The following is a 27,719-nucleotide window of genomic DNA, read 5'->3' as shown; positions in this document are numbered from 1 at the left end:
AGTTACAGATTTGTTTTAACACGAGTAAGAATATCTGCATATAGTCTTAAAATTTAATCTGGCCAATAAAGGCAAAAAAAAAGAGAAAGAATACCAAGCAATGAAATGTACTGTTTGTGTTATAACATTGTTGATAATGAAAATGAATATAATTTTCTTTCAATATGTCCATGTCCATAAATATATGTTAAGATGTACTATCATGATAGACAATCTATGTATAAATTTTTTGAACATTTTACTACAAATCAAAAGAATTCATTAATGGATCTTGCAAAGTTAACCTATGTCATTTCTACAAAAAAGGATTGTGAATGCTAAGAATTAAAATCAATGTTTGCATCTTCAACTAGCAACTTTAACGACACATTCAAGACTAACTGTTGATAGAAGTATTATAAATATTTATGTATGTTATATTACAGCTGTTCTTAACGACACATCTAAGACTAACTGATGATAGAAGTATTATAAATATTTATGTATATCATATCATAACTGTCTTCCCTTTTCATGAAACAGTAGTATTTGTTGAATAATAACGTCAGTTCTTTAAAATAACAAATTAACGTATTGTGCTATTTTTCAACCTGTCAAATTTGCATACATTATTATACGCTCTGTGCATTTGAAATTCGGCCCAGCTTCGGTGCTGTCCGTATGTTTTCCGGAAATAAATTTTGGTTAAGTGTCTAAATATCATTGTTAGTATTGTAAGTGAAACCCGTACCTGTCCTTCGTATCAGTGGCTCAGTGGTTTAAACACAAGTCTAGTGTACGGGGAATCCATAAGTCTATAAGTCCATAAGCTATAACATTTTTTTATTTTCAATTTTAGTTGTTTATTGATTTATATATTTTGGATTACGAAGGGACACGTGAAAATCAAAGTTTACGGGCTTCACGGTTAAATGTGTTTCGTCCTGAAATTTTAGCGATCGAAACTGAATCATGAATATAGCTGGTTTAAATTCATATTTATAAAATTTGTAATATACTGAAATTAACCGTGAATAAAAGTAATATGAAAGAATAGAAATTAAAAAGGTGATAAAAATAAAAATATAGTTGCAAAAATACAATGGAGGAAATATTGGATAAAAATGTACATGTACCAAGTGTTTATGAAAAATACAGAACCTACCCGGTTTCGATCTTAAAACCTCAAGATTTTAAGCTATTGACAGCGACCATTGAGCTATCGTAACTTTCGTACCTCCGTATACACGCTTTAAATATAAACCATTTTAATTGCAGGTTACTTTCCGTACACTGTACGGAATGTACCGAAAATCAACCGAGGATTAAAATATTCTATGCACCGACTATATAATCAATTGACAGGTCAATATAATAGTACATTAACATTATGTTATAACGGTATATTGTTGATTAAGCACGACGATATATTATGTACAAGTCTTTAATGAAATTTTGTTCTGTTCTGTTCTTTTTTGTATCAAAAAGCCACCACCTTTACAATGTATACAATGTCATGTTAGTTATCAGCAGAGAAACACTGACAAATATTAAAAACAAAACATCTAAAGTTTAAACCCAAAGCATTAAAATAAAAAAGGATCGAAGTATCGATGTTCGGAAGTTCACTTTACTTTTTCTTTTCACCGCTCACTTAGGATTGCTCGTTTATAAAATCTGTTGCAAAATTCACCATTTGCCTCAACGCCAGAAGCAGTAGTATGTTTTTGGAAGTGTCTAGATCCGTGTCTTCATTGTAGTTTTGCACCGGAAATATATTCATTTTCTAAAACGATAAAAGTTTAAGATGAACCGGAAGAAGATTGAATAATGTCTGATTTTGAAAATATCAAATTTTAAAGCCACTAAAATCACATTGTAATGTATCGTATTAACAAAGGAAACCGTAACATTGATTAAGGTTCCATCCATACTAGTAGCATTTGTTATGTTTTTATCTTTTTTCTGAAATATGAATGTCTCTCTTCGTTTTCAAGCAAAACATTATCTCACCTTTCAATGTCTGATTTCTAAACATATACTTTCAAAAATGTTAACAAACTTTTTTATTGTTTGCTCAGGACAAGAAGACCTCATCACCTCATAAAAAGTTCATTATAGTCAAACTATTGTTATTACTATAGATGGTTACGTCATAGACTGATGTAGCAAGATTGTCAAAAATCCAGTAGAATTGTATTGTTTTTATTTCTTGCCAATGTATAACTGAGGAATGCGAATGATTTATCTGAAAAAATATATAAAACTCATTGTTTCTGAAAAATATATACACTCATGATGGTATACAAAACATTGACCATACCGGGACGTGGAACAAATTTTCTGCAACAGTTACAGCTTTCTGCACTTTTGCACTTTCATATACATTGCAGATGTTTTCGGCAACTGTTTCACAGAGTACATCAACTTTTGTAAGAAGAACTATTCTAGGGATATCTGAAATATGATTTGTTAAACCAGACATATAAGACATTGGTCATTACTAAATCATGTGCAGTGTTTTGTTTAACATTTTCGTGAATCAAAATATCTAATATCATAAATGACCAACAGGTTGTGAAAGAATCTATGACCAATTATACTCGTCATCAATTTTTACTTTATATACGTTAATGTGACACAGATCAGTGCCCCTCCTTTCTCTAATTTCCACGAAGCACATTTACTTTTAAATGACTTTGCAACATAGCCACAGTGATTGCATACATAACCTAATTACTATTCGAATCTGGTTTATCATATCAAGGACTGAAATCTCTCTAAATTTAAGGGAATACTATTTACATCATTCTAAAGAGCTCTGAGGACTTTTTTACCTTAATTTTTCAATCAATATCAAGAACTGAAAATGCAACGACGTCTGTTCATAAAAGACACCGTAAGCGGAAATCTTTAATGATTTGAACAGACACCGTGTCCTCAAGAAAGCAATAAAATATCAACAAACGAGTTTATAAATGGACTACATGGTTATTAATGTGTTCGTAAAGTTAGCTTATATAATACCAAGCGACTTAAGCTCATCCTGTAGTGATGCAACCTTCGCTTTGGTAGCCGCAGATATGTTATCTTCGCCGGCAACACTCGCATCCAACACAAAGACTACACAGTGTGTTTTGTCAGTGTCCAAAGGCGTTTTATTGAAATCAGAGTCCGTATCAAGAATTGGAGATGCAGGATTAAACTGAAATTATTATCAAGATATATACTAAATTCATATCAACTCTGAAGATTTTCGTGTTTATATGGTAATAAAACGTCTTGCAAGTGAATACAGAGATCGATTTCAGGGGCGAAATATTGCCCCCTTTCATCTGTACGGACATGTGTGGTTTAACTTCTAAGTTCCCGCGGACTATTATTGGAGTTACTATATTATGCATTTCCGTAGTGACATTAAATATTGCTTCAAGAGAGTATGTTTTCTCCCCGGGTTAGCGGGGTTTCTTGCTTTCAGAAATGTGACATGGCAATCATTTGGGATGACTTTCTTGAAATGTTTAGATACAGATTGAATGTTATAAAAGATCCAAGTGGGCTTTTAACATCATATTACAAATGATTCAAGGGAAAGTCAACTTACAGTAAGTAATGATTTCAATGAATTAACGAGAATCAACATTTATTCCGTTAATTTAGCAAGGCTAAAAAATATAGGATTTCCCTTAAATGTTCCTGGTTACACTAATTTGAATTAACGAGCATGCGCACTAAAACCAAACACTTTATACACGAAAACAACCTCCGAAATCGAACTGCTATATATATGATAACAATAATACGGAATTTAGAAAATCCCGTGCATTTTTAGACTTGACATTGCGATTATTTGTATAGAGGTGTATTTATGGAAGTTCACACAAACAAAATGCGTAAGATTGGGCATGAGTAAATTTTTCATCAATACGAAACCAGATTATACCTTTGGAATCTAAATTAATGGAAATATCTAGATACGTCAGTTTTTGTAACATTCTTTATAATGCACAATAACTCCTCCGCATTAGCGCTTTGTACTTTGCTAGACTTAGGACGAGGTCTCTTAAAATGATCACAACCTTCAATTTTAATGTTCGCTGTAGTAGAGCTCCATCTGATATTTTCAGGGTGTATTTTACAGTAGTCCAACACAGTATTGCATATCTTTTTAGATCGCGAGTTGTCTCGCATCGAACGAGACTGCAAATCCGTGATTTCATCGGATACCGATTTGAAATTGTCACACCTCGTCTGCCATTGGGTGTTTCGATCTCGTTCATTTTTAAGACCTTGTCGAATTCGGATTGTTTCGGTTTTAAATCATCACAGATTTGTGGCACATAAGCTCTACTATTTTAAACAGTACTCAAGCGATAATTAGCTTTGCAAATTGCATCCTCAAGTATCAGGTTGGATTTAAACTTATCTTATTCACTTTGTTCTTTTCTAATACAAATTCAGCACTTTCTGATATTTTCATCACATCCGTATGATAACACGAATTTATTAAAACGACTTTCTAAGCTTGACAATACTACTTGTAAAAGGATCATATGTAGGAAGAAATATTTGCTTAAACTTACAAAAACACAACTTCTTAGCTTTAATATCTGGCAGTACATCAGTAATAAATTCTTTATTTAAAAATTCTAAACAGTTACGTAGTTACTATTCCTTTTACAAACTTTGCCTGCCTGTCGTCTAAAATTAAGAATATAAACGTACGCATTGCATTCAATATCGACTCACAAACGACCGATAAGACATATCCATGAAATAATATGAAGTGTTAAATGGCTTCGCAAAATCTTTCATTATGTAATTCAGTGAAGTTGAATTTTATAGTAAATAGTTTGATTGTAATATAACGTAAATTCTGCATCGAAGATGAAGGGTAAATAGAAAATCAGGTAACATCGCTCTGGCCGTATCTAAAACAACGTCATCAACAACCATAAACATTAGCCGTTAATGTTAAAAAATCAGTTTAGACGGACAGCAGTGTAGTAATAAATTCAAATTTAGACGGACGATAGTTAAATATCCGACTCGAAAAACGACATTCAAAGAACGAAGCCGTCCATATTAAAACATATGAAGCATTACGGACACAACTGACTCATGGCTACCATATCAATTTTTTTATGTTTAATGTTGCCTTTGATAGATTTTGACCAGATTAGAGGACGTAAAAATAAACAGTTACGAGACATGTTACCGGTGGGAAAAACGAACGTGCACGATAGAAAAGAAAACATTGTATTTTTATCAAAATATTTCATGGCGTATTTTCTCAAATGCCTGAAAGTGTATGCATTTCTGACCTTGTATTCCGGAGGAACGTTTCCATTTATAACATACAGCAGATCTTTGACGTTGAAGCCAGCCTCACCGGCATTCTCAATGCCCATCGTATCTAACAGCCTGAAATTCTTCAACTTTCCTTTAGGACTGTAAACCTTCAACTGAAAGACAAATGCAATACTGCATCACTGCAGTGAATACACTGGAATTTAAAGCGTTTTATCAAACTTCATTCCTCGGGGTTAATTTAAATACTATTATTCATGTCGATCAATCATTGTCTAGTCAAGAGAAGCCCTTAATTTTGTTGAAAAAGTAAAAAAGAAACAGCAACAATCATCTTTCATTTTTGTTACCATATTGCAAAGACATTTTGTTTTTTGGACATTAAGTCAGCTGACAGTTCGACATTTGTTATGTCCTAGATTCGACACGTCACAAAGTTTGAATGTTATGCGTTTTTCACACTTTTCATACAGTCACACCTGAAAGACTATCCTTTGTGAGTTTAAAGAAAAGGCCTTCGAAGTATAAATGACCGGCGGTCTCAGTGCATGCATATTATCTCTTTTTTTTTCTTTTAAATGGAATACTAATGACGATCTGCCCGCCCGCTTAGCTCAGTAGGTAAGAGCGTTGGTCTACGGATCGCGGGGTCGCGAGTTCGATCCTCGGGCAGGGCTTATGTTCTCCGTGACTATTTGATAAACGACATTGTGTCTGAAATCATTAGTCCTCCACCTCTGATCATTCATGTGGGGAAGTTGGCAGTTACTTGCGGAGAACAGGTTTGTACTGTTACAGAATCCAGGAACACTGGTTAGGTTAACTGCCCGCCGTTACATGACTGAAATACTGTTGAAAAATGGCGTTAAACCCAAAACAAACAAAAACAAAACTAATGACGATCTGAAGTAAGTTTTAATGTAGTGGCATTTTGGAATGCGGCCTTTAGCGCGGGATCGACTATAGGTTATTTTCTTGATGAAATATAACTTCTAAAGATTGTAAAGCTTTTGAAAAGGAAAATATAGCTTCGGCCTTATTGTTTAGAATAATAGAATAGTACATGGAACTGTACAATTTCTAACAGTTTAATCAACAACATGCCATTATACTTCTAGATACTAGAATCTGGAGCTATACTAGATTCCGCTTCGTCCATCCGCCAACCTGTGGACGGAATTTGTCCGCGCTATTTCTCAGCACTTATTTCCATTCCGATATATTTTTCAATTAGTTATGGTTATTTATTAATTTTATCTTCAATATGTATAATTTTATGGAATAAAAATGTCCGCGCTATTTCTCAGTCCTTACATGCCAAACTTTTATAAATAAAACCTTGTAATGATCATTGGTACTAAGTCAAGATGTTTTTTCTTCTTCATATGTATATGAGATGTCTGCACTATTTCTCAGTCATTATATGCCATACATTTATTATTGGTATTATTATCATCGGTACAATGCCTAGTTGTACATGTGCGAAGCTGGTTTCATTTGGATGATTTTTCACTTAGTTATTGCCCGTTATTAATTTTTAGCTCATCTGAGCCTAAGGCACAGTGTGAGCTATTGTGATCGCTAACCGTTCGGCGTCCGTCCGTCCGTCCACACTTTTCTTAAACAACATCTCCTAAACCACCAGTTAAACTTTGATTAAACTGCACAGGAATGATCCTTGGATGGTCCCCTTTCAAAATGTTTCAAATAATTGACTTTCACACAGAACTCTATCCCCCTAGGTTCAAATATGGCCCGCACCGGGGGTTACATGGTTTATATAGACTTGTATAGGAAAAAGCTTTACAAATCTTCTTGTCTGGAACCACAAGACCTAGGCTTTTGAAATTTGGTATGCAGCATTGCCTTATGGTCCTCTACTAAGATTATTCAAATTATGCCCCTGAGGTGAAAAAAGGCCCCACAAATGGGGTCCCAAGTTTTACATAGACATATAAGAAAAAACTTTAAAAATCTTCTTACCTGAAACTGTAAGGCCTATGCTTTTAATATTTGGTATATTGCATTGTCTAGTGGTTCTCTACCATAATGGTTCAAATTATGCCTCTCGGATGAAAAGAGGCCCTGCCCCGGGGGCCACAAGTTTTACGTAGACTTACATAGGATTCTTTTAAAAAACAATCTTCTTGTCTCAAAGTTCAAGGCTTCAGACTTTGATATTTGGTATGTAGCATTGCTTATTGGTTCTGTAACAAGATTGTTCAAATATGACCCAAAGGTGAAGAGAGGCCCCGCCCCGGGGGTCACTTGTATATGAGTTATATAAGAAGAAATACTTATTTACTTACTTAAGAAGAAAAATTATCTAATCATATTTCCTATACTGTTTAATTATGATTACCTCATGATATCAAGTAGTTAGGGTCACTTGACTGTGACCTTGATTTACTGACCTGCTGTTTTGTTTGTTAACATATAGCCTTGAAATTTGGATGACATATACAGTTTTGCACACAGATCTTAACATCAAAGACATTTAGACCACATCAATAACTTTCGATAAAGATTTTAATACTCAGCTTTAATGTTCTTAGCCCTGACCTACTGACCTACTTTCTTGTTTTTGAAGCTGCAACAAAAAGAATTGGACCACATGTATAAAGTTTGATACAGATTACAAGACTCATCTTGAGTACTCTAGAAGGCATAGACGGTAGCATGTATTTCCGCTATCGTCCATGAACAGGCTCAATCAAACCGAGCCGCCAACATTTTCGTTTTTGTCGTGTGAAGTTCCTATTTTAATCATTTTAAACAATATCCAAATCGTTTCAAATCACATATAAACCAATGTGTTAGTTAACATATTATAAGCGAAAGTAGTTTGTATCCATTCTTATGAAGATATTTTTTTTATTTAATCTATGCCAGGGTGTATTTTTTTAATGTTTAATTTCTGTAAAAATTTGATGTCATCACATTACGGAAGTTTGAAATATATGAATTCTAACTGAAAAAATGACAAAATCTGTTTGTTTAAGGAAAATTAACATTCAAAGAACAAATTCTTGTAAATAAATAAAAAGAGAACGATATTTGTTTTGCAAACAGTGTTTCAGTATTGTAACGGCAGGCAATTAACCCTACTCTGTATCAGTACAAACCTGTTCTCCACAAATAACTGCCAACTTCTCCACATAAATCAGAGGTGGAGTATAAATGATTTCAGACACAACGTCTTTTATCAAATCGTCACGGTGAACATTCGCCTCACCAAGGGCTCGAACTCACGACCCCGCGGTACGTAGATGTTCGCTCTCCCTATCGAGCTAAGCGGGAGGGCTGATGACAGATTCGAGGACTTAGAGCGAAACTGGTCTATCAGTATATAAAAATAGAAGCAGATAGACTAGTTTAGAAAAGGCAGTAATCTTATCAATACCCTAGGGTTCTTGCAGTGGCACAGACAATATTTGGCTAAAACGTGTAATAAAAATGTATTCAAAACCTTTGTATAGTAATGGTACCTAAGGTCACGTATTCAACGACAACAACAACAAATCAAGTGCAAAACTGAAGCGCATAACCCTTATCTCACGCTAGCAATATTTTAACATAGCACCGTTCAGTAAATACGGGAACTTTTGACAGTAAAACCGGCTTTGTTATTTTGATGGATATTTATACTAATGACCGTCTGCATTATATTAACAGAAGTTTCTGCAACGCCAAATTCAGCAAGGTAAATGCGATTCCGCACGCCTCGGTCAATATGCAAATTAGGTACGTGCCATAAAAAGAGAAATAACTTCTTTCGGCACAGTTTTTGGTATGGTTTTGGTGTGAATAGATAGATAGAATATACATTTTTATATCGCTCTGTTTTTAACTCATACATTTTGAGGCCTTGATTATTCTTGGCAAACGAATTTTGTAAAATTTTGAGGGATTCGAGGTCGTAAAATTCTTATAGTCTATTTATATTTTTTCTCACGAATAATGTTTTCCTCACTATGATCATACCGTACCTGTAAATTATCGACAGTAATGAATAAAAAGCATCGTCTTTGAATTATTTCTGTCAAAAATGAAAGATAATGCTCAACTGTTTTGTTTGAATGATTATTCATAGATCTTGAAGTAAACTATATTTTTTGGGAAACACATCCGAATCTGTGCATACTTTGTTCAGATAACTAAATAGTCCTAGAAAAGTTACCTGTCACTGGCTTCACTTTTTCAAGTAGGACCAATTTTTTCGGATTTAATATTGCCTTTCAGCATGAAAAATGAAGTATGAAAGTTAAACCTTTATATAATTGAGGCACTCCGGTATTACGATTTCAACAGAAAATAATATCAGATGCAATTTGAACTTTTAGGTATCATCTCTACCTAACGAAACTTTATCGGAAAAAGTTAACGCAGGATGAGTCTGATTGCAACCCCACTAAAGATAATGTTGTGCAAATAAGGGCTGATGTTGTAGGCAACACGCATTCGAAATATGTCATTTGTATTGCTAAAGTAGAAGCAGGCCGCTGCATAAAAATTCCACCAGAAGCTCGGCTTGACCTTTTAGTTCGTTTTAAAGTCTAGCCATTTTGTATATGCCATCAGCATGAAGAACGATTTGACACATCACTTGCATGGCATCACACTGAATGTGAAACCGTCACTGATATGGCCTGTCAAGAAGCTACTGTTCTTGACTTATGCATCACAGACATCTCAATGCCAAATGTTATTTCTGTTTGATAGATTATAGTCGGGATCGGATTAACCGCAGTGCACACATGCCTCTTTTTGTGGTGTTTAGGCCTAGTCCGCAACATAGAACAAACATCATTTTAGTTTTAACAAAGTAATAAATGCGTGTGACATTAAGTATGTGTCAAAAGAAATAATTATAAATGCACAGTAAAAGATGTAACAAATAAAGAAATAAAATATATAAAAAATAAATAGAAAAATTGTAAAAATGACTGGAAAACAAATAACTTCCACTTCGCTGGTGGCGTGCGCGTCGCGAGAAGGACATACAATAGATTGTCCGGTGTGTTGCTAGTAATTTACTGCACACATTTGTCAATCTACCGCCAAAAAACAACAACCAGGGTAAGTCAAATTCAATGAACATTCAACCCAGCGAATAATAATGATTTTACAGTATTTGCTTCTCTCCCTACCACACATGTATGCATAACATACCTAATTACGCGCTTTGAAAACATTTGTATGTTATTGAGTTACAAACAGATGTAAAAGTATATAACTATCAAACTATTTAAATTATGTATGTTTTGGATATAATGTTTTGGTTAGTTTACATTCGGGAACACCCTGTAGATATATTTTTGTTTAAAAGTACTGTCCTCCCCACCCCCTTGCATCAACACAATAATAAAAGGTGTATAATTATTATCTACATATGCTGGCGAATATGGTTTTGATGCACGGGGGTGGAGGGGGAGTGGGAACAAGGTCATATGAAGAAAAATAGCTTTAATATGTATATAACAGGGTACGTAATTCTGTTTAGAGCAAAAATCACCGTTCAACGAAATAAATATTGAAATTTGACTTTGCGAAATAATAAAAAGGATGTACTACTTTGATGGTATTTGATGGTATTTGTAATTATATATTTATTTCTGAGTGGTTTATTGTTCATTCTTGGAGTAGGCAAAGTCATACTGAGAGTGTCCGAAGTCCTTTGTTAAAGATATTTGTATAAATAATGACAAACCAAAGCTATATACATGTACTACATGTTTCAAATGGTTTGTAACTGATTTCAGTTTAATCAGCGATAATTTCTAAGGTTAACAAACCATTTAGACCACCCTCCTCTCAAAAACAAAATCCAAACAAAAATATCAAAACAAATTAAAAAAAGAAAAACAAAAAAAAAAAAGGAGAAAAAATCACGTTTTCATATGATTTACATTTATAAGCATTTATTTTATTGTACACCTTGCATACACAATCAGTTAAATGTTATACATGTTAGAAGTGATTACAACCCAACACAATAAATGAAGTTTTCATTTCAAGATGACAACCAAGTAAATGATGATAAAAAGGTTTCCAATCGATTTTAAACAAGAAAGTATTAATACTTTACTACTTTTAAAAATTACATTTGATACATAGCCAACAGAATCACACAAGAAAGATTGAGCCATTCTTTTATAAACTAATTCTTTTTAGTTTGGGATACTGTCTAGGAAGGCGATTATTCCTATTGGATCCTTGTTCTTGCTGTTCACTGTAAAAGATGAGTTCCTATGCCACCAATATGAGAGAAGAGTATAAAAAATACCTTTTTGGACATACTTGCTCCTTCTCCACCGGCTGCAGTAACCTGTGCGATTCGTCCCTTATCAATACATGCAGTAGAGTTTAGAAATGAAGATTTTCCTGCTTTTATTGGTCCAATGAGTAATAAGCGAACGTTCTCTACCTCTCCTTTCATGGCAGGGTTTTGAATGTCCTCAATGAGTTTATTTTCATACTAAAGAAAAACGGAAACATAAACAATTATTGGCATTAGTTTGAATCAACGACTACTAATACAATGACAAGAGCCATCTTGCAACAACATTTGCACTGTACTTGATATTGATGGTTGTGCGATAAATAAAGCCAAGCATATGACTTTCAGAATACAGTCCATGTATAGCTGTCACACTGGCAGAGCATTTCAGGATTGCTGACAGAGTATATTCCAAGTAGACAAGCTTTGAGAGCGTCTGAAAAAGTTTGAATGTTGTTATGTTGTTCCATACAACAAGTGCAAAAATTCAATAATAGAAGTTTCTGTACTATTGATCCAAAACTTTGGAATGAAATGCCGTTAGAACTACGCAAATGTAAATCACTTGGCACATTCAAAAAAAATCCTAACTGTATTTCAGAGATTTCGCGGCATTGGTTTAAATTGTTTGATAACTGTTTATCATGCGAAAACAGCAAATGATAGTTCTTAAATTTTTGTTTTGCAATATGTTTCACATTTCAACATTTATATTTCCAAGGTTTGTTTGATAAACGTACTTGTTGGTAATGCTTTATAGGTAGGGTAGTATTTTTTCTTAAATAGTATATGATGACACCATTAACCAGGGAGTTTGAACCTTTATATGCAGCTCGTCTAGGCGCACCAAATGCTTTAGGTATTCGCAATAGGGATAAAATGCCCACAAGGGGAGGGGTGAAGTCATGACTGTTTGTTAGAATAAGGCTGTTATTATTATTATTGTCATTGTTAATATTGTTATAATGACTACTATAATTATTATGTACAACGCCATTGAATATATCATTGTATAAAAGGGCGTTTAATTAAACTATTCAGTTTCAGTTTCAGTTCAACAAATTGAATACAAATGCAGAGATTTCATTTCCGTTACCATATGAAACAACAAACGATGCAAAAATCTGTTTATATATACTTGACAAACAACAACCTGAAAAAAAAAAACATCATTTCCTTTTGAAAGTTATTGAGGAAATAAACAAATATGAATGTGTGTCAAGCTTGACTAAATAAGGAAGGAATGAATCAATAATCCAAGAGTGCCAGAGGCGATTTTAGGTGGTTATCGAACTTGTTGAGATATTATGCCCACAAACATTGTCAGCAAGTTTGGTGAAGATCGGATAAAATCTGTTCGACTTAGATAGCAGACATGCTTTTTACGCCGACCAAACCAACCCGCCCGCCTCGTGTGTTCACATAATATGCCCCGCTCTTTCAGATACGGGCGTATAATAAATGCTATACATATATCTTACAAACACATTCTAATAAACTTATGCCCTTTTCTCGTTATTCCGAGCCCCTCAACTGGTATTTCTGGTCAGTAACATATTTAAGTTTTTGCTATAGTTACTCCAACATCTAAACTGAAAAAAATACCCAAAGAAAAAAATTCTAAGGATTGTTGTCAATGAATAATCCAGGCTTTCACATGATGACCCTCACCCACTGAAACAACTAGATCCTTTTTGGTCGTTGGACTGAGACTTGTGATCATTTGTACAAGCTCCCAAAAACTAAGGTTTTTCTTTAAAAAAATGAACAGATATATAACAGTGTTTGTGGACAAAAAGTTCTACAATAAGTGATTTTTGTTTCCAGTAAGATGGTTATATATTACCCCTGTGATTTTAGATAACGAAATTTTGTGCCAAAATTTTCAGTTGTGTATATTTTATTTCAATGTGAACATTTTTTATTTTCTTTTTATTATCTTAAACTGTCAGATTATTTGCCACAACATGTATACAATTTAGAAACAAGAAATAACTTCAAGAGCAAATTTGCTAAAGGCTCGGGTCAATGAGAAGGCTCGGAATTACGAGGTGGAGGCCAAATTATACCCACGAATTTTTATTTTGTGAATTACCTGCTCAGTCCAATCTCCATTCTTTTCAAATTTTCTCCAAGGGGTTTTGGTAAGTGTGGGATAAGCCCATTCTTCTTCTGATAAAGAAAATCAAAAACATCTCCGTTAAGTACAGTAAAAACCTTTCAAATAGAAAATATTGAAACTCCACAAGTCGCCAGACAAAATGAAAGTCTTGCAGAATCAGTTTTAGCAAGCTATGTGAAGTTGGCTAAACAAACGACATACGACATTCGAAAATTTTGAATGTCGTTCATTGCGCGACATACGACATTCGAAAATTATGAATGTCGTCCATACGCGACATACGACATTCGAACTTTGACAAAACATTTGAATGTCGTTCAGTGTGCGACATACGATATACGACATTTGAAAATTTTGAATGTCGTTCATTGTGCGACATACGGCATACGACATTCGAAATTTTTGCATGTCGTTCATTGCGCGACATAAGACATTCGAAAATTTTGAATGTCGTTCACTGCGCGACATACGACATTCGATAATTTTGAATGTCGTCCATTGCGCGACATACGACATACGACATTCGAAAATTTTGAATATGATAGATATATTGCATATATATTGCATATATAGAAATACCTTACTCTACATATTGCACATAAATAAAATCACGTTGTTAAATATTCTGTTAAAAAAACTTAGAATGTACATGTATATATAAAAAAAACTTTACTCTACATCTGTGTAAATAAAGGTCATTTAAAGCACATATGTGTATTGGTCGTGAACTCGATAGATTTTATGTACTGTCTATTGATCAGACCATGTATGGATAAAATCCTAATATATAGTCACTTAAAGCACATGTGTACTGACTGTAAATTCAGTAGTGTTATTTAAAGGTCATTTAAAGCACATATGTGTATTGACCGTGAACTCGATAGCTTTATAGGCACAGTTGTGTATATGGCAGCCTATCATATCACGGATAATAAGTAGATAGTGTACAACTTGCGTTGATTTTGTTTGTTTTGGGTTTAACGCCGTTTTTCAACAGTATTTCAGTCATGTAAGGGCGGGCAGTTAACCTAATCAGTGTTCCTGGATTCTGTACCAGTACAAACCTGTTCTCCGCAAGTAACTGCCAACTTCCCCACATGAATTATCAGAGGTGGAGGACTAATGATTTCAGACACAATGTCGTTTATCAAATAGTCACGGAGAACATACGCCCCGCCCGAGGATCGAACTCGCGACCCAGCGGTCCGTAGACCAACGCTCTTACCTACTGAGCTAAGCGGGCGGGCTACAACTTGCGTTGAAGTGTGTGTATTGTATATTTAATTTCCATTTAAAGTACATGTGTATTGGCAGTGAATTTAATAGGCACGGTTGTGTATATAGTATCCTATAATATCACGCGCTTGATATAGATAAATATACATTTTTTCATTTATTCACAGCGTATTGTTCAAACCTTTTACAATTTAATTCACACAATTATAATGAATAAGGTCCAAAATGATTAACTTTGCAATGTCATTACTTGTTATTCGCTTCAACGTATGAATATGCAACTATGTACATGTTTTTAACAGTTATTTATATACGGAAATGTCATGTAGTTTAAAAAATACATCTTTGATTTTAAGGTGGCTCCATACCTCAGACCGAAAAAAAAAAAAAAACATAACGTATATTAATGAAATTTGGTCTGAATGTAGATTGAAGACTATATTTTTCAAAAATGCATATATATTTTGCACAGTTCCTGTCTAATGTGTTCTGTGTAGCGCCACCTAGCGGTACCTGCTTTTATCACGGAAAAGTTAGTTTTTCCGCCATTATTTAGTGGAAAATGATCCGAATTAATTTTTTCCCCGCCTGTTTACAGTTTTTTTTTCATATTGCAAGCGGCTAAATATTCAAGAACAAATTTTCAAGCTATATCTAAGCAATTGTTGAAGGAAACCGTGCATTCGGAGAGGCAAAATAAGTACCAAAAACTGCACTTGAATTCGCATATTTCGTCTTATTTCATTTGTTTGGCGCGGTGAAAGTTTTTTATTTTTTCGCATTACATTTTTTAAGGTATATTGATTAAATCAGTGAAATAAAAAAGGTATGTGTTCACGGTGGATTTTTCGCAAAAAAAACTGAAAATGGTCTTACGCAAATAAAAATACGGCGTTTGACGGGGCAGTGAAACGCAACGTCATGACGTGACAGTGTATTTCTATACACATTCTTAGGTGAAATGCGCCTAAGTTGAAGTTAGAGGTTTCGCTTTCAATTTTATTGGGCTCCGTTTCGACATTTTATTTAATGTAAAATTCAGCATATTCCTCATATAATGCGTATTTTACTTTTTCATATTTCTGTAACTTCTTTCCTCTGAATATTGATGGATGGATGGATGGATGACCGTTTCCATCTCGTCCGGCTCCCGTTACCTCAGGCAAGATTTTAGATCTGGCCTTATATACGAAGCCAGGAAAATCGATTCGAGCATATATTTATTTTACACAATAATTACTCGTATGCAGGAATCCTTAGTTCTATCAACATCATAAATAAACAGCTAAATATAAATGCCTTTAAAGTACATGTGCCTATTTTATTTAAAAACGTATCCGGGCCTAATGTGAAACTGACCACTGCCACTAAAGGTTGTTTGTATCATTATTCATAAGTACGCACGCACGCACGCACGCACGCACGCACATCCAAATGTCATACATTTTCACTATTTTGTTTCTTACTTCTCAATCCTTGAAGATTAATTGCCATTTGACTTGCCCGAATATTACCCGCTCAGCGCATAATAATTATGTTCACATATTTTGACGGCATAATTTTGTTTTACATGTCAGAGTTAATTTTTCATTCTTTTGAAATTTTATACTACAAGCGCTATCAATTTGAAATAAATCATAACTTCTATAAGTTCCATAGTCATGATACAAGAGAGGTTTCGCTTTCAATATTCTTCCAAAGTTTCATATACGCGTGAGCGTATCCTTGTAAACTTCCGATGAGTGTACAGCTAAATTGTTGGAAAATTGTTACATTCTGAAGTTTGACACATCAGACGCTTATGGAAATAAAAAATAAACATTACACGTACTTATACAAGTATTAATACGAAAACAGGGGTTGCAAGTTTGAGCCGCCGATTCTTGAGTCGCCCATACAGATAATGGCAACATAGAAATACACACATTTAGCATTCAATCGCTGTTAAGTTACAGCGAGTCTCGGTCACAACCACTGTTTTCTTTCATTTATTTTCTTTTTTCTCGCCGGCTTAGCTCAATAGAAGGAGCACAGACCTATGAATTATAAGTTTGATCCCCGGAAAGAGGAATGAAGACACGCGGCCGAAATCGTCCGTCCTCCACTTTTGATTTAAGTGGTGAAGTTTGAGTTACTTGAGAATACAGAATTCAGAACAAACTGTAATACAGAAAATAGCGCTTATCCCAAAAACAAACAAAAAGTCGAATATTTAACTGTTTTAGCTGAGTGTTTACTCGTATTTGTGATGTTTGATAGGTTTCTAATGTAAGGAAAATATTATATATGGAATTTGATTCTATTATGTATCTATGAATTCAAGTATAAACTTTTTTACACCATCCCCGGAGAGCTAAAACCTCTTTGCAAAGGATAGTGTTTCTTTCTAGTTAAGTTGCTAAATAATGAACCTTTTCAGAGCAATTGCTTCCGTATAACAATTATACCCTGTTAGTCCGCGGTTATTCACAGAAGACGCACTATATTTAAAATCGGGGTGTCCGACTACTCTTCAAACACATCAATATTTTTTTCCGAGTTATATGTTATGTTAAAATGGATATTTTTTAATTTTCACCTCCTTTTTACTTTTTTTCGTACTGTGCTCAGGTTGACTAGGTTTTGTATACCCCAGTGTTATGTTTGTGAATATTATAGCCCGTCTTTTCTTTATTATCTATGTTAATGTTTACGATGTAATGCACATCAATACATGAGTTTTCATGTATTATCATTAACTTGCGAGATAAATCATTTCAGTCTTAACGGTGTATGAAATCATTGCACAGTTGTAAAGGACTCTTTGATTAAATTCGACTTAAAATAAGTTTGTCTTGATCACGGGACATAAGAAACATTGAATTACATATGTATCTTTTGTCTGGGTATGGGGTGTATAGTAATGTAATTTAATGCAACGGTAAAAGAGTGTCGATATTGTTGCATTCTCATATATTGAATTCTACACTGACATATTTTCGCCCAAGGTAGCAGAATTTTAAAGACTGTTTTGATTTAATTATACTAAGAAAAATAGTGTGATTTTAGGCGAAAATGAATTCGGTGACCCTATAATTTTATTTTTAATTTTTTCAATCGAGGGAAAATGAACTTTTCAACAACATGTTTGTTTTTTGGTCAAATTCTATCGTTTGGGTTTTACACGATTAAAACAAACATTTTATTCAAAATATAACGTCGTATTAGCCGCTCTTACGTCTTTGTAACGTAAACATTAACTTTCGCGTTAAAATGATCTCTGCAGATAATACACAACTTTAAAGGCATTTTAAATGAAAATATGATGAGTAACAAGCAAATCGAAACTTGCTGAATGAACAGTCTAGCGGACCTGAAATTATTTTTCATAAAAACAAGTGGACGTCAATGGTCGTGTTTGAAAGATTGCAGAGAAAAGAAGCTACAGAAATATCAAAAAAAGTAAAATACGCATTATATGAGGAATATGCTGAACTTTATATTAAATACAGTGTCGAAAAACCCAGTAACTTCAACTTAAAAGTATAGAAATACACTGTCACGTCAACACGTTGCGTTTCGCTGCCACGTCAAACGCCGTATTTTTATTTGCTATGGCCATTTTCAAAGTTTTTTTGCGAAAAATCCACCGTGAACACATACCTTTTTTATTTCACTGATTTAATCAATATACCTTAAAAAATGTAATGCCAAAAAATAAAAAAACTTTCACCGCGCCAAACAAATGATATAAGACGAAATACGCGAATTCAGGTACAGTTTTTAGTACTTATTTTGCCTCTCCGAATGCACGGTTTCCTTCAATAATAGCTTAGATATAGCTTGAAAATTTGTTCTTGAGTATTTAGCAGCTTGCAATATGAAAAAACTGTAAACAGGCGGGAAAAAAATAAATTCGGATCATTTTCCACTAAATTATGGCGGAAAAACTAACTTTTCCGTGATAAAAGCAGGTACCGCTAGGTGGCGCTACACAGAACACATTAGACAGGAACTGTGCAAAATATATATGCATTTTTGAAAAATATAGTCTTCAATCTACATTCAGGCCAAATTTCTTTAATGTACGTTAATATTTGACTTTTTTGGTCTAAGGTATGGAGCCACCTTAAATTAACAGTGTAAATAACCTTTTTATGACTTCTTCTAATGAAATCTTGCATATGATTTCACTTAATGTACAAGGCCTAAGAGACAGAATAAAGCGTGCTAGACTTCACCAATGGTTAATGTAACAAAGAGCTAATATTGAAATATTGCAAGAAACGCATTTTACGAAAGACTTAAGGAGGTAGGTTACCTTGTTACAAGGGTAAATTCAAATTAGTTGAACCACAGCATTTTTTTTGTATTTCGTGTAATATGAAGTTTTAACTGCTACAATCTCAATTTCGTTTGTCTCTGTCCCTTCAAGTTCAATTTTTATCCAGGTTTGAAGAACATGACCCTCCAAAGGTATTTCATATTGAAAGAAGAAGGAAAATACGGATATTTAACACTTTTCAGTGTATTTTAGTTTCATTGATATCCGTAGAAGTCTGCATAATTGATAATTTTACTAATATGCACGTTAGCTTTCTAATATAAGCTTAAAATGTATATGTCGCGGGGTTGTGTTTCCATGGTAACGCATTTTCTCTCATTTAAACAACTATGTATAAAAATAGGTGTTTTCGACGGCTTCAGCGCCATTCTGTTAATGACAAACATGGAATATTTGGGTAATATTATTAGCAAAATACCAAGCACTTTACATGGTACCCTATTTTTCTTAAAGATCAAAGTAACCATGGCAACAGAGATGTTTAAAATAGCTTATATCTTGCTTTTTGTCGTAATTTCTTATAAAAAGTATTGAATAAGATTATCTTTCTAGTTGATGTAGCTTTAAAACATATTATTTCTAACGTAAGTTATATTTTCGTGTTATTTGCATTTATTTAAACAAATTTCACAGCTTAGAATACTTTCAGCAGTACCCCTCGTCTGGAAGTTTTCATAGAAAAATCGTTCAGCATGCTGCTATTATTCTCATGGATATTGTTGAAATGAAAATAAAAAGCCGAAGCTGTGTTTCTTAAATAGACCAGTGTCAACGCTTTTAAATTTTACATTTAGATACATAGGTCACGGGCTTCGTTTCCATGGTAACATCAATTCAAGTCAAGAAACCACAATTTTCTACTGAAATTTGAACAATTTTAGATCTCAGTTTTAGTACATAAGTAACAAATTATCAACGGAACCTGAAAAATAGGTATTACAAATCACACTGCTAGATTTTTTATTTGAAAATGGCCGTAACAAGTAACCTTTCACCCAGCTATATTCCAAATAACATTGCTCATCATCATCCATTTTCTTACATTCCGCATAACATTTCAATATAACTATATAAAAGAAGCAAAATATTGATTATTATTCAGAGCAAAAGATTCATAAAAAATATTTCAGCAAATAATGGTTATTTGAAAATAGTTTAAATAAAGAAAATGCACAGAATAACGTACTTTCGAGACAAAAGCTATTAATTTTGCGCGGTAACTGACACGTAACGTCATGACGTCAATGACGTCATTTTAAGGCAACATTGTTTTGAAGCGTTTTTGCGGCAATTTATTCATTATTTCTGCATTATTAAACCATAAAGCATCAGATCGAAGACAAAATGAATTTACAAACACATTTGGTTTGTCGTTAATGTCGTCGTAAATCGTCACGTTAGCTTCCGGTTGGACATGCGCACATACAAATATGAAGGTAACCTACCTCCTTAATGCCAATTTTGAATAAAGAATTCAGTGACTGGGAAATGCTTCATTCTTTTGGAGAAACTAATAGTAAAGGGTGCTCTATCTTAATAAGTAAACAGATAAATTTTAATGTAATTGATACTTCAAGTGATGAAAATGGAAGATATGTTCTTATTGATATAGAAGCAAATAATAATCTTTATTCTTTATTAAACATTTACGCACCAAACGATTAAAAGACAAGAAATCTATTTTTTGAGACCATCTTAACTGTTTTAAAACATAATTCTTCTGGTATATAGGTAATTGGCTGAGACTTTGATGAAGTTCTTGAGCTTCAAGATAGAATTACGTCTGCGAATATAAATAATCAGAGCATAGTTTCTAGTAGTAACCTTAACAAACTAATTAAGAGTAATAACCTTTCTGATATTTGGAGAGAGTTTAATAAAGATAAAAAGCAATACACTTGGCGGAGAAAGAAAAAAACAGTATTGAAAAGAGTCGTATTGATTTTTGGCTAATGGATAAAAATATAATCCCTTTGGTTTACTCTACAGACATTAGTCCTGCAATAATTCAAAGTACTGACCATTTATCAATATCCATCAAATTAAAAACTCCATTAAAACGAGGCCCAGGTTATTGGAAACTTAACAATACTTATCTTGAAGATGAAGAATATTGTAAACTTGTTCATGAAATTATTGACAGATGCAATAACTTAACACTAGATAACAAAGTTAAATGGGAAATTTGTAAGTATGAAATAAAGGAATGCTCTATTAAATATTCAAAAAAGAAATCAAGAGAAAGGCAATACACTGTATCATTTAGAAAAGGAATTAAATTTATTGTACACAGAACAAGGGGATAATAAGCGCGAATTGCTGAGGGTGAAAGCGAAATAAAAAAGTCTATGATTATAAATTATTTGGAGCCAAATTTAGATCTAGAGTACAAATTTTAAATGAAGGAGAAAAAATACAAAATATTTCTTAAACCTTGAAAAATCTAGACAAAACAGAAAAACTATTACTTCATTGATAACAAATAATAAACGTGTTTCAAGTATTAAAGACATTCTGTCCGAAGAAGCTGATTTTTACGAAAACTTATATAAGTCATCTTTACGTGCTAGTGACCATGACGTATATCTTAATCAATTAAATCTAGAAAATAAACTAACCCTTGTGCTGAAGCTGATATTTGTGAAGGCGCAATATTCCTGGAGGAATGCACCCAGGCTATTAACAGTATGAAACAAAATAAAAGCCAAGGACTTGATGGCCTAACAGTGGAATTTTATCAAAAGTTTTGGACTAAATTGTCACCTGTGATACTAAAATCTTATAAAACTTCTTTCAAGGAAAAAGAAACAGTCAGAAACAATGTATATTCTCTTTATTGTATAAAAAGGGTGACCCTGAAAATTGGAGACCGATTTCTCTTTTTAATATAGATTGTAAAATTATTGCCAGAGTATTAGCGCAGAGGTTACAAAAGGTACTACCAAAAATCATAAGTCTGGACCAACAAGCTTGTATTAAAAACAGATTCATTGGTTACAAGATAAGACAAATACAAGACATCATCGATTACGCAGAACTGTTCGATATAGATGGGGTTATATTATTTCTTGATTCTAAAAAAAGCTTTTGATACAATCGAAGGGAACTTCATGATAGATACTTTGGTAAAATTTGGATTCAAACTGTTACAAGAGTTTATAAATTGGGTAAAAGTGCTTTACAATAATATATGTTCTTCGGTCATAAATAATGGTTGGAAATCACGTTTTTTTCCCAGTACATCGTGGCATTAGACAGGGATGTTCCCTTTCTGCTTTTTTTATTTATCAGTGTTCCTGAAATTTTATCTACCAAAATAAGACAATCTGACAATATTAATGAAATATCCATAAAGGTAGACTCAGAAAACGTAAAAATATCAAAATAACAGAGTTAGCTGATGACACTACTCTGTTCCTAAAAATACAGATGAAATATTAGGAGCATTAAAAATAATTGAAGAATTTGGATGTCATTCAGGACTAAAACTAAATAAATTTAAAACAGAAGGCCTTTTAATTGGAAAATCAAAAAACGCTCACCAATTGCCATTACAAAGCATTAAGTTCAATAAAAATGTTAAAGCTCTTGTACTATGGAAAAAATACTATTGAATATGAACTGTTAAACTGGAGCAATAAAATTGAAACTTGTCAAAGTTTGTTTAATAGATGGAGTAATCGATATCTAACTTTCTTTGGAAAACTGACGGTTATAAAGTCTTTAATCCTACCAAACTTGCCTACTTAATCGAATCAATACCAACACTTAAGTTTGTTATAGATAAAATTAATTCTATGATATTTAAATTTTTGTGGAGTAACAAAAAAGAAAAAAAGAAAAGATCAATGTTGACTGGAAATAAAAGTGATGATGGAATAGAAGTACCTGACTTAATCTCATATATAAAAACGTTAAAGATGAAATGGATTAGATCTTTATGTATAGAAGATGGTGCAAATTGGAAAATTATCCCGACTTTGTTTTTAAACCAGTATGGCAGAGATCTTTTAATTTTTAAGAGGAATATTCATTCCTTTAAATCCCTCCCTGCAAAAAGAACTATACCACGGTTTTATCGAGAGGCAGTTATGGATTACATAGAATTATGCAATGTAAATAAGAACGCAGGTAATATGGGGCAATCAGTTTATAAAATATAAAGCAAAATATTTTATATATAATAACTGGATAGAATGCAATATACTCGTTATTGGTCAAATAATTAAAGATGGTAAAATTAAGAAGAAGTTATCATAAATCAACTAAATACAATTCTAATTGGATTTCAGAATATTCTAGGATTGTTAAAGCTATTCCTTCAATTTGGAAAAATACTTTGAAACAGTCAGCGTCGAGGCAAACTAAAGTTAAAACTTGTTTAAAGACACGTATTGATTTACATAATATAACAAATAAACAAGTGAAAAGCATGTTTTTGTCAAAGAAAAGAGTGAAACACCATATATTCATAGATATTGGGAAAAGGCATTTAAAAGGTCTATAGACTAGATTGCCGTATATTTTATGTTGAATAGGAATATCATAGACAATAGGGTGAAACAATTTAAATTAAAACTTTAACATAGAATAATTGCAACAAAAGAAAATCTTTTACTTGGAAAATATCTGACTCCCATTGTTGTAATCACTGTCAGAACGTTGAAACAACTGAACACTTTCTTTTTAGATGTTCATATGTCACCCCACTTTGGGATGCAATTCATTCCATTTTCCAAAAGCTTAAAATATGTAAACGTTTTGATGATCTAGAATACTTTGTCGTGGGATATAAAACAGAGCTCACAGCTTATCAAGATGTTAATATTATTCTAAGTCATATTGACTTAAGTATTTATAAATCTTATATGATAAGTGATAGCAGGGCAAGAATTATTAATATGATGAAAATACTGTATAATGAATTTTTAGTATTGGAAAATTATTATCAGAATAAGAAGTAAAATCATCCTATTCTGAATAATTTTTTCAAGTATTTGAAAAAAAAACACATACTGATTAGAAATAAAGTATATTTTAAATACTAACACACAGTAATTGTGCACAATTTGTTACGCTATTATTTCGATTTCGACAATAGATAACTTAATCTGATGTTCTTACTGTCGGTAAGAAGGAACATAACTTTGCATCGTGAATTCATTAAAGTAAAGACTTTCTGTAACAGTCGCATTAATGTTTTTAGTACCTCCACTTGTATTTTAAATTCTACTAGAATCTATAGTAATGTTTTAGTCTAACATCTGATTACTTTGTACTTGAAGTTCCTGTTCCTTATACTTGTTAGTCAATTATAGACTACATTAAGTTATAATAATTTAGTAAATAAACACTTCTTGTACACCAATTTATTGACGACACATGTACATCAACTAACTGACGTCATAAATGACGTGATGTATATTGGTCACATCCACGGTCAGCTATAAAACCTAAATAACTTGGAAGCATGGATTGTAAACTCTACCGCTTTCATTTCATGATTGTTTTGGGGTCAGGAGAATTCCCGGTGCCCTTGCGGTTAAGTTCTCAACAGGGAGGTGCTCCTGGTTGATTTCAGGGATCACTATGGTAGATATTATCAATTCATGTTTTCAAGAAATAAAATATGTACTATATATATTTTTGTTGCTTGTTAGTTATTGTTTATATATATTCTGTAAAATTATGTTACAAATATGCTCCATATCTGACAAAAGTTTAATTTTCTATGTATATTTTTATCCAAATATCGGAAATTGTAGTGCCTTAGTACGGCCTGTCTATTCTAAACACTATATTTCATTTAAAACAAAATGTTAATATCGTACACACATTTGAAAACTGTAAGATTAATTGCTACCTTCGAAGATGAATATCATTTGATTATTAGTCTTAAAGACTTTAATTTTCTACATTCTGTTCTGTCTGGAAATGTTATAGCAATCTACAAGACATCGAATTTTTTATTCAGAATGAATATCTCGTTAATCTAAGTACTGTACATTATATATAAAAACGAGTTCGAATTGAAAATTGAAAATAGAACCATGTATTTTAGTTTTTCTTCCAGTTAATAAGTGAGATCATGTAGTACAAACATTATGCCTTTTTGTATGTATACATGTATGTGTGTGTTTTAAAAACTAAACGGGCCATACCTTATGGTTCCAAAGAGAAAAGAAAAAAAATCGACATACGACATTCGAAAATTTTGAATGTCGTTCATAGCGCGATATACGAAATACGACATTCGAAAATTTTGAATGTCGTTCATTGCGCGACATACGACTTTCGAAAAATTTGAATGTCGTTCATTGCGCAACATACGACATACGATATTCGAAAATCTTGAATGTCGTTCATTGCGCGACATACGACATTCGAAAATTTTGAATGTCGTTCATTGTGCGATAAACGGCATTCGAAAATTTTGAATGTCGTCCATTGCGCGACATACGACATTCGAACTTTGACAAAAAAAAATGAATCTTGTTCAGTACACGACATACGACATTCGAAAAAAGTTGATTGTCGTGCAAAAAACGACATTGGACATAATACATTCGAAAATCTTGAATGTCGTTCATTGTGCGATATACGACATTCGAACATTTTGAATGTCGTCCATTGCGCGATATACGACATACGACATTCGAACATTGACAAAAGAATTTGAATTGTCATTCAGTGTGCGACGTACGACATACGACATTCAAAAATTTTGAGTGTCGTCCATTGCGCGATATACGGCATTCGAACTTCGACAAAAAAATTGAATGTCGTTCAGTTCGCGAAATACGACATACGACAAACGACATTCGAACTTTGACCAAAAAATTTAAATATCGTTCATTGCACGACATACTACATTCGAAAATTTTGAATGTTGTTCATTGCGAGACATACGACATTCGAAAATTTTGAATGTCGTATGTCGTATGTCGCGCACTGAACGACATTTAAATTTTAGTGTCGAAGTTCGAATGTCGCATGTTTTATGTCGCGCAATGGATGACATTAAAATTTTTCTAATGTCGTATGTCGCGCAATGGACGACATTCAAAATTGTCGCATGTCGTATGTTGTATGTCGCGCAATGGACGACTTTCAAAGTTTTCGAATGTCGTATGTCGTATGTCGCCTAATGAACGACATCCATTTTTTTGTCAAAGTTCCTATGTCGTATGTCCAATGTCGTTTTTTGCACGACATTCAAATTTTTTAGAATGTCGTATGTGGTGTGTCGTGCACTGAACGACATTCAAATATTTTGGTCAAAGTTCGAATGGCTTTATGTCGCGTAATGGAAGCTATTCAAAGTTTTCGAATGTCGTATGTCGCACACTGAACGACATTCATTTTTGTTTTGTCAAAGTTCTAATGTCGTTTGTCCAATATCGTTTTTGCACGACATTTAACTTTTTTCGAATGTCGTATGTCGTATGTCGTGCACTGAACGACATTCAAATTTTTGTGTCAAAGTTCGAAATCGTATGTTCTATGTCGCGCAATGGACGACACTCAAAATTTTCGAATGTCGTATGTCGCGCACTGAACGACATTCAAATTCTTTTGTCAAAGTTCGAATGTCGTATGTCGCGCAATGGACGACATTCAAAATTTTCGAATGTCGTATGTCTCGCAATGGACGACATTCAAAATGTTCGAATGTCGTATTTTGTATGTCGCGCAATGAACGACATTCAAAATTTTCGAATTTCGTATGTCGCGCAATGAACGACATTCAAATTTTTTGTCAAAGTTCGAATGTCGTATGTCCAATGTCGTTTTTTGCACGACATTCATCTTGACAATTTGTCGCATCTTTCGTGGCTTCAAATACAGTCAAATAGTCACTCTCATAGCAATTAATTTAAAAAAGTAATATGTATCTTTTTTTTTTTAAATTGGCTGAGTAATTAGGTTCTGATAAATCATGAGGTTTTGACTTGAAAAGAGTACCTAACTATCATTTTAGATAAATAAATAAGAAAATGAGTACATAAATAACATAATATTTTCTTACTTTGGCTTCCATTGTCCGGTTTTGTATTACTGAATGCATCTGGAACTGATTCAGTATTTCCCATTTTCTGTTGGCGATTATTTTATTTTCCTTTAAAGTGGCGAACCTAAAAGTCCCGATTTTTTTCCCTTTATTTTGTCTGTTTGAATCACAAAAATCTACATTTGCTACATGTACAGATAAATACGGTATAAACTTTTGAAAGGAATTGTAAAGATTCATAACACGTCCTGTAATCATATCATCTGTAATTCAAAAAGGCTAGTATTGTTTATGAATATCAGTATAAAGATCTTAATGCATCTTCTAAGGTCTCTTTATTCTCTGTGCTTTAGAATTATTTGTTCAGGTACAAATATTTTAGGGTCTATATATCATTATATCAATTTAGTTTTACAGTTTGTATAACCAGTGGAATATCGACCAACGTATAATAAGA

The 27,719-nt window shown here is 33.1% G+C and overlaps 1 protein-coding gene across 1 annotated transcript; it reads right to left on the bottom strand.

Annotated features, from left to right (window-relative positions):
- On the bottom strand, positions 1-27,464 carry LOC128552842 (interferon-induced protein 44-like). The gene is made up of 7 exons (XM_053533902.1): positions 27,281-27,464; positions 13,665-13,741; positions 11,576-11,767; positions 5,304-5,444; positions 3,007-3,184; positions 2,303-2,436; positions 1-1,765 (listed from the first exon to the last, which is right to left on the bottom strand). Exons 1-7 carry the CDS (start codon positions 27,342-27,344, stop codon positions 1,634-1,636), a joined length of 918 nt encoding a protein of 305 aa, XP_053389877.1. The 5' UTR covers positions 27,345-27,464; the 3' UTR covers positions 1-1,633.
- Positions 27,465-27,719: the final 255 nt, after the last annotated feature.

The sequence above is a fragment of the Mercenaria mercenaria genome, unplaced genomic scaffold, assembly GCF_021730395.1.
Source record: "Mercenaria mercenaria strain notata unplaced genomic scaffold, MADL_Memer_1 contig_3212, whole genome shotgun sequence".
Lineage (NCBI taxonomy): Eukaryota > Metazoa > Mollusca > Bivalvia > Venerida > Veneridae > Mercenaria > Mercenaria mercenaria.
The sequence above is the reverse complement of the archived record's forward strand: the minus strand, read 5'-3'. Positions and strand labels throughout refer to the sequence as shown.